General features: G+C 36.1%; 3 protein-coding genes and 1 long non-coding RNA gene across 9 annotated transcripts in view; 2 read left to right on the top strand and 2 right to left on the bottom strand.

Moving 5' to 3' along the window:
- The window catches only part of LOC107629042 (pentatricopeptide repeat-containing protein At3g46870), a 5,115-nt gene extending 4,080 nt beyond the window's left edge, over nucleotides 1–1,035 (bottom strand). For 2 of the 5 annotated variants that reach the window (XM_021117869.1, XM_021117870.1), the window contains exon 1: nucleotides 570–1,035. In XM_021117869.1, coding sequence (XP_020973528.1) covers nucleotides 570–1,020 — 451 coding nt within the window. In that variant the 5' untranslated portion in view covers nucleotides 1,021–1,035. The remainder of the gene's footprint in view (nucleotides 1–569) is intronic. The other 3 variants (XM_021117871.1, XM_016331726.2, XM_016331725.2) reach the window with 2 other exon arrangements.
- LOC110269904 overlaps nucleotides 1,431–8,331 on the top strand; it is a 16,780-nt gene continuing 9,879 nt past the window's right edge. The window contains exons 1-2 of the long non-coding RNA XR_002358746.1: nucleotides 1,431–1,766; nucleotides 2,858–2,868. This is a non-coding gene — a long non-coding RNA (uncharacterized LOC110269904). The remainder of the gene's footprint in view (nucleotides 1,767–2,857; nucleotides 2,869–8,331) is intronic.
- On the top strand, nucleotides 3,547–5,965 carry LOC107629044 (ras-related protein Rab11C). The gene is made up of 3 exons (XM_016331728.2): nucleotides 3,547–3,810; nucleotides 4,011–4,209; nucleotides 5,113–5,965. The coding sequence occupies exons 2-3, from the start codon at nucleotides 4,045–4,047 to the stop codon at nucleotides 5,593–5,595; spliced, it is 648 nt and encodes a 215-aa protein (XP_016187214.1). The 5' UTR covers nucleotides 3,547–3,810; nucleotides 4,011–4,044; the 3' UTR covers nucleotides 5,596–5,965.
- LOC107629041 (metal tolerance protein B) lies at nucleotides 6,258–8,325 on the bottom strand. Of its 2 annotated transcripts, none has more exons than XM_016331723.2 (2): nucleotides 8,069–8,325; nucleotides 6,258–7,589 (listed from the first exon to the last, which is right to left on the bottom strand). In XM_016331723.2, exon 2 carries the CDS (start codon nucleotides 7,482–7,484, stop codon nucleotides 6,327–6,329), a length of 1,158 nt encoding a protein of 385 aa, XP_016187209.1. In that variant the 5' UTR covers nucleotides 7,485–7,589; nucleotides 8,069–8,325; the 3' UTR covers nucleotides 6,258–6,326. The 2 variants fall into 2 exon arrangements, with proteins under 2 accessions (XP_016187209.1, XP_016187210.1); XM_016331724.2 differs by having other exon boundaries at nucleotides 6,258–7,503.

The raw sequence follows: 8,331 nt of genomic DNA, 5'->3' as shown, positions 1-8,331 counted from the left end.
TTTAAAATTTGACTAATATTAATTTTATTTTGATTTGCATCTATATTTTTCATAACATTGTTATAAACTAATTAAAAACTAAATTCACTAATTATACTAAATCAACACTAACTGTGTAAGACTAAGAATCAACTCAATCAATACTAAGAATCAAATCTATTCTTCCAGCAAAAAATTTCAGCTCATGGATAATTTTAAATTCAATTATGATAATTTCTAGCAACAAAAAATTTAGCTCCAAAGATAATTTACAGCAGCAAAAAATTTAGTTAAGTGGTTATTTCAGCAAAACTGTAACAAATTCAAGATTCAGTGATTATCAGCAACAAATTCAACTTAGAGATAATTTTCATCAACCAAAAAATTAGCCAGTGATATTTTCAGCAACAAATTCAACCAACAACAACAAATTCAACTTACCACAGCAAATTCAACAATTTCTAGTTCAGTCATAATTTACAGCAACATTTAGATCAACAACAAGGCAAATGAATTGATTTTAGCAATTCAGCAACATCTCAACATACAGGGAGAAGGAAAGTCCGGAAAAGAGAGAACAGGGGACTCACCAACGGTCCACGGTCCACGCGACGACGACGAAAAGAAACCAGAAGACGGCGAGCGACGACGATCCCACGGAAAGCGATGAAGCAAGCCACGACCCCACGAGTTGCCTCTGCCGCTGGCGACGAGGAGCCCAGGGACGAGACTGGAGTGAGTGAGATGACGAGGAAGGCCGCGTGACGAACGACGAGACGTCGGCGAGACGAACCACGAGACGCCGGCGAGTGTGACTGAGATGAGACTCAAGTGAGATTGAGAGAGACTCAAAAAATGAAGGCGAGACAGAGACGTTCTGACAGATGAAAGAAAATGAAGGCCACACAAACACACGAAAGCGGGAGAGATTGAGAGTGAGTGCCTGAGTGGTGGGTCTACTTTTTCTTGTCCTGGCCATTTGGGCCAAGGCCCAGAACAGCCAAGACCAAACCCAAAACAAAAAACCTCCCACTGCAACATATTTAGTTATTTACAACCCCATTACAAATTTACCAATTAGGAGAGTCAGATTCTCTCAAATACTTAAATACCTCCCTTTTGTATATGCATTTAATAGTAAATTTTGAAACATTACAATTCAATATATTGAAAGGTTAGTTCCCTTCATTATTTCTTCAATGATTGGAAAGTTATTAAGAAATAATAACGTTGAATTTTTCTGATTTGGTTTTGCCTCTGGGTTGAAAATCTAACAAAATCTACATGTACTATATTGGCAACTCTTAACAGAAGTTTACTGTGATTTACGTTTAAATAAAAAAATAAATTAAGAAAATATCCTCTCCGTGAATAAAAACACCAATGCATCCTTTTTGAATGCGCGCATAATAATCATGCAACAAACTAAAAAGAATGTGCAAAAAGAAGCAATTAAGATAAGATAAGGTCCATAAGGATACATGATATGAAAGAAACCTAATAATAAACAACTTTGATTTCAATTATTGAAGGGTCTATAAACTACAAAGACCTACTATATAACATATATACCATATCTCTATACCAAATCAAAACTGGACAGCCTATTAGCATAGAATAACTTAAAATAAAATAATTGGAACAAGAATAACTTAAAATTACGAACCTTAGCTATGAAGGGTAGGGAAGGCTTTGATATGGTGGTTGTGGCTGCCCAGCAATTTGCTTGTATAATTGCGTAACATCCTTTAATTTTCAGCGAGTGTCCACTTTCAATGCACGAGTCTGTCATGAAGAAAAAAGCTATGTAGATCAGCTAGTAGGCTTTGAAATAATTAATTAAGGAATGGAACTAATTAACATCTACCATTTTGTATAAGTTAATTATTAAGATTGTGACTTGGCTTGCAAATTAAGATCTAGAGGTAACGCCACTCTGGTCCATGCTTTATTGACATTATTAGAAAGATATGATTGGGTTCGCATCCAAATCATACTTAGGAAGAAAATCATCCAAAACATTTGTCTATCTCTTTAGGTAACTATCTTTCTATATAGAGTATTATTTCTTTTCCATTTCTCTGGGGTCTTTATTAAGTTTCATAATTTTATTTCTCCAAGTTTGTGCATGTTATCATCATTTTTCTTTTTTCATAAATTTGAACAAAAAAATAAAGAAAATTAATTATGGCTAGTCACAGTCATTCTTGAATATAATGTTGCCCACCAGAACCAAATAAAAGTCCAATTGCTTGGCATGATTCAGACAATGCAAAAGAAATTAAAAGAATAGTTTGTAATTGAGACTTAGACAATTGCTATATTTAATTGAGACTTAGTCTAGGTTCGTGATTGAGTTCTTATGTAATTAACTAACTAATTATATAACCGTCGAAATTATAATATGTTCATGTGAGGACAGATGATACAACTGGTGAATGTTTGGCTTTTTTAATATAAAAAGAAAAACAGCATAATGTCCCGAGTTTGATTCCGCAGCATAATTTATTAAATTAAAATACAAGTCCAGCGACATAATTTGTTTTAGCTGGAAGTGGTTGTCCCGAAGGTGAAAAAAAAACGTGTTGGTGTTTTTGTTGTGTTTACAATACAATAGTTAATCTCTTGAAGTTTTGGCTTCTTCTTGCTCAATAATTAATTCAAGATAAAATTTTACATGAATTGCTCCAAGTCTCTAATGGACCAAATTAAAACATGACTGCTAGGTTTTATGCTGACCTGGTCTGAGTTATTTTACATTCAACTATGAATTGAAACTTATTTTTTTGTTTTACTCGCTCTATGTATAATATTCAGCTGACACACACACTCAAATAATAAAATGATATTGATATAAGGTGACTAACATTTTCTGAAGTAAATACATTTGTAAAACAAAAAACAAAGAATTAATTACTTTTAAACTATTTAGAGGATTCATAGTCACACAGCTAAAAATGATTAATCTAAAGACAATTAGCTTTCTTTTTCATAGTTTAAAGTAATGATATGAAAAACAGTGGTGGCATCTGGCAACGTCGTCCACCCTGAAGCCAGCCTGCCACAGCCTATACTTCCACCTCACTGCCCTACGTGCACACGGACTTTGTCGCATTCTACCTTATACTAAGATTTACATATATGATACTTCAACAATTTAAATTAAGGGTAACAAAAAATAACTTCTATATCCCAATAATTCTCAATAAATTATATTCAGTTTGAGTTGTTACTTGTTAGAGTTTAGACAACTATTAAATAAACATTAAAAAAAAAACAAATTTAACTGTATAATTAATAAACAAATATAAAATATTTTATATTATCACTACATTAAAATTAAATTCAATATATTAGATTTTTTAGTTTATGGGATATTATGTACCCTCAATTATATTCATAAAGAAGATTAGTATCATCCTATCATGTATCATAAATAATTTCTTCTTCTATTTCTAGAGTCTACTCTAAAAAATAATCAACAACAATAGCACTAATTATTATTATTAACGAATAACGATTATCATTAAAAAAAAGGAGAAATACGGAACTTATATTTATATTTATTTATTTTGGGTTTCGAATTGGTTTCTCACTCATCGATAATTCCGTTTTGTTCCCCATTGGCCAGTTCGGCCACAAGCACCTCCTTCATCATCTTCTCCACTCAATTTCCCTCCGCTTCGTGCCATTACCCGAACTCTACCTTACCCTACTCACTGTCTCCGACTCTCAACTTCCTTATCTGAGCTCAACAACTAACCACTTCAAACTTCAAAACGCATTTCATTCTCATTTTTCCCTCATCCATCAATCCGCTTTGCGCTGACGGTTAGTTCTCTCTCTCTCTATTCCAAATTCATTTCATACATAGATCTGCTCATCTGTGGCTTCGCTTTTTGTTTTGTTTCGGTTTTTCTGAGTGTGTAGCTACGCGCCGCCGTGGTGCGACTTTGGATCTGAATGAACGTTCGGTTTCGTGTTTTTTTGTTTTTTATTTTTCGTCGCTGGATCTGATCTTCTGGTTTTAGGTTCGAGAGATCGGAGAAGGAGAAGAAGGATCTCATGGCTCACAGGGTGGACCACGAGTACGATTACCTCTTCAAGATCGTGTTGATCGGTGACTCTGGCGTTGGCAAATCCAACATTCTCTCGAGGTTCACGCGCAACGAGTTTTGCTTGGAGTCCAAATCCACCATCGGCGTTGAATTCGCCACCAGAACTCTTCAGGTACTTAACTTTCTCTTTTCTGCAGTTCTTTGCTGCTTCTACCTGTTTGTGTTATGTGAAATTCTAAATGCGTTCGCATACCGTTGTTTGTTTCTTGATCCTTTGTTGTTTTCTTATGTTTATGGATTCTTTTTTATTTAATCTTGCCATTTTTGCTTCTGATTGGATTTCTACGTGGTATTTTGCATTTGTAGCATTGGAGTATGATAATTTATTTTAATGTTTTTGCTCCAAAGCACTGATTGCTTAAGGATTCAAGAATTTCTAAAGCAGATCCTCTTCTGAGATAGTTTTGGTGGAATGGTTTTAGCTTTATGTGCTCCGAATGAAGTGGAGAGGAGTAGAGAACTATGATTTATAAGAAAATTTCTTGCATAGAATTGGTGCGCTCAAGTTAGATACAACTAAGCCTTGTCTCATTAGCTGGGATTCAATATAAAATAAAGTGGTATTGGTAGATCAATATAAATCATAATGTGATGTGCCATACTTAAACAAGCATAAACATTGGATATTTTTCACTCGTACTATATATTTTCATGATATTAAGTAGTACGAGAAAATTCTTATACAAGTTATATGCATTTTCCCAATTGTTAATTGGCCATTAAGATTTTGTAAACCAGTGATTGGTCTTATGCTTCTAACTTGGGTGCCTCAGGTTTTATGAAAAAATTCTCCAGGTTTATGTCTGGTCCTGTTCATGGACAAGAACTCAGTCGGTAACTAAATGACAATGAATGTATTGGTCCTGGAGCGTTTATGTTTGTTACTACATGCTGATTGTTGAGACTTGAGAGTAAACTGTTTTCTTATTCTAAACAGTTGTTTTCAATATGATGTTATCTGGAGATGATTTATGAATTTACCGATAATGATCAATTCTTTGTCGGACCACCACAGGTAGAGGGAAAGACTGTTAAGGCACAAATCTGGGACACGGCAGGTCAGGAGCGGTACCGAGCCATCACCAGTGCTTATTATAGAGGTGCTGTTGGTGCTCTCCTTGTGTATGACATAACTAAGAGGCAAACCTTTGACAATGTGCAAAGGTGGCTCCGTGAATTGAGGGACCATGCAGATTCTAACATAGTTATCATGATGGCTGGGAATAAATCTGATTTAAACCATCTTAGGGCAGTTTCAGGGGATGATGGTCAATCGTTGGCAGAGAAGGAAGGTCTATCATTTCTCGAGACATCCGCACTGGAAGCAACCAACATTGAGAAGGCATTCCAAACTATTTTGACCGAGATTTATCATATTGTAAGCAAAAAGGCACTGGCAGCCCAGGAAGCTGCTGGTAGTACAGTTCCTGGTCAAGGAACAACAATCAATGTTGCTGATACATCTGGGAACACAAAGAGAGGCTGCTGTTCTACCTAATGTGACATTTGAGGATGAATCGTTGCTGGCAGATATTATTTTTTCCCCCTCTTCCAATTCTGTTTTTTGCGCCCCTTTTTTTCCCCTTTCTTTTATGGGTGAGAGAGAAACATGTAGAGTACATTTTACTTCATTGAGTTGCAACGAGGAAGCTTGTGAAATTCTATAAAAACGATAGTGTCTTTGGATTATCTCCTCTGTTATTTGATAGTTTCTCATGAATCGATGTAATATTTGGAACTGACAGATATTGATGATATAGCGTGGTCAATCAGAATGTGACATCTCAGAAGCCATGTAAGATTATACTTAGCTGGTTCTTTCTTTGGTTTTTGTTAGTTCGTTGTTTTTATGAAGGCTACTTTTGGACCAGCCTGCTTGATAGAATATATGATCCCTTCTTTTTAAATCTCCTTTTCCCCCATAGATCAAATCACTTGCCTAAAGTATAGCAACCAACCAACTAACCTTGTATATTAGTTAGAATCGGCTAGCTTCTGTGCAAATACACTAATCATTTTGATGTTTATATTAAGGAAGCAAATAACGCGGCATTATTTATCAGAGGTTATACACTTACACTTATTTATCAAAGGGAAAGGATGTCTGTTTTTTTCGTGTACTTAAAAAGGCTGCAAGTAAAACGAACAAGACACATCCTGTGAAGCTTGACAACTATGCATCTGTAAATACGTGAAAGGAGAAACAATCAGAGAAAAAAGTATGAAATCTCACTCAATTTGTACGGTTACATGTTGTATTTTATATGTTTTCTCACAATGATATCTAATCCTGCCAAGTAAATCAATGGAATTTATGCCAGACTCAGCTACTACATGACAAGATAGAACAGTTTTTCCAACTGTTATGGCCCAAACGTGCAGGTCATGAATACCTTGCACCCCCTTCAAACTTCTGAGGTCATTTTCTAGTTTCATGACATTGATCTCACTTGGTGTCCTTTCCATAAGAATGCCACAAATACTCCTAAGCATAGGCATGGTAGTTCCCAAAGATATAACAGAGAATATGAGTGTACATATAAGATCAACCACCAACCATTCTGGTTTAGCCCATATTATGGCTCCAGCAATCATCACTCCGATAGATTGAATCATATCTGTAATGACATGCAAATAGGCACCCTGCAGATTTATGTTCAAGGCATTAACATTTCTCTGACTACTTGAAAGCAGGTTTAGGTCCTCTTCATCAGTTACTTTAGCTAGTTCCTCGTTCCCATGATCATGATCCAAGTGTCCACAATCATGATGATGATGATGACTATGATTGTGACCATGATGATGGTCATGACTATGACTATGATCATGACCAAGCCATACAACCATGATAAAGTTAAACACAAAACCAAATGCTGCAATTGCAAACATGAGCGTTCCATTCACCCTGGCGCTGCGATGCACAAGTCGACCTATTGCTTCGTATACTAAAAAACCAGATATCCCCCAAATTATCTGCACAGATAAAAGTGCAGCCAAAACCTCAAGTCTATTGTATCCAAAAGACTGATGCGGTGTTGCATCCCAGCCAGAAGCCCATACTGCAAAGAGAGAGATGCAGAATCCTCCGATATCAGAAAGCACGTGTGCCGCATCGCTGATAACAGCTAGGCTGTTGGCCTTTATTCCACCAATTGCTTCCACAAGCATAACAATGGCATAGCAAGCTATGAGTCCACAGAGTTTCTTTGCTGATTTGGATGACTCTTTGGACGCCACCAAACTGTTCTCGTCCCTGGAAAAAGGGCAAACAGAATCGCATACTGACTTGACAATTATTGGAGGAACATCGGATTCCTTAAAGACACTGTGTATCTCAATTTCCAGCTTGGACTCTTCTTCCAAGACTGGAGCTTCTTCTAGCTCCATTCGCTTCAACAAACTGGTTCTACCAACAAAACAAATGAATCATTCACCAAAAGTCATCTCCCAGGACTTACCACATTTATATTGTATGATTGCCAAAATCAACATCTGTCAAAAACAAAGCTTTAGATTGGGTAAAGGCCGTGTTTGGTGGGTTCATAGAAAGTTTGACAATTTCCAACTTTAAGGGTCAGTAATTAACATAAAATAAGAACAATAAAAACATTCTAGTTATTAGCACTAGTGGAGGATCAATAACAATTTGACAACTTCAAACTGAAGAAAGAAGAGTTCATTGCCATAAAATAAGAAGAAAAAAATGACATATGAGTAGTAATACTTATTAATGAGGATTAATGACTAATTTGACAACTTCAAATTGAAGAAACAAGTTTATAATTCGAGGGTCGTTGGGAATTTGAGAAAATCAAAGAGACAAAGCTAAGAGCCCAAATTCCACACATTAAAAAATGTAAACACGTCTTTTGAGTGACCAATCAGAACAAACAAATGTAATCATAGAAAGTAAAAGATGTTGTTATAAGAACAAATTTGCTAGAGAAAACAAGAAAAATTTAAAACAGTACCAGAGTATGATGTTAGAATCTGTGGAGAAGAGGAAAGCCTGAATTGGAAAATGGGAATTGTGTCCGGGGAGATATGAGAAGGAAGAGGTATGAAGCGATGAGATCAACTCAAAAAGTGTGTGAGGGTCATCGGCGGAGAGTTAAAGGCGTGTGTTTGGATTGAAAGGGGCTAAGCGTCGTTTGGAAGTGTTCCGACGGAAGCCCCAACGAGCGTTTAGCTCCCAGCGAGAGAGAGAGAGAGAGAGATTGACAGTAAAAACTGC

Source organism: Arachis ipaensis, chromosome B03, assembly GCF_000816755.2.
Source record: "Arachis ipaensis cultivar K30076 chromosome B03, Araip1.1, whole genome shotgun sequence".
Taxonomy (NCBI): domain Eukaryota; kingdom Viridiplantae; phylum Streptophyta; class Magnoliopsida; order Fabales; family Fabaceae; genus Arachis; species Arachis ipaensis.
This window is presented reverse-complemented; position numbering and strand designations above follow the sequence as displayed.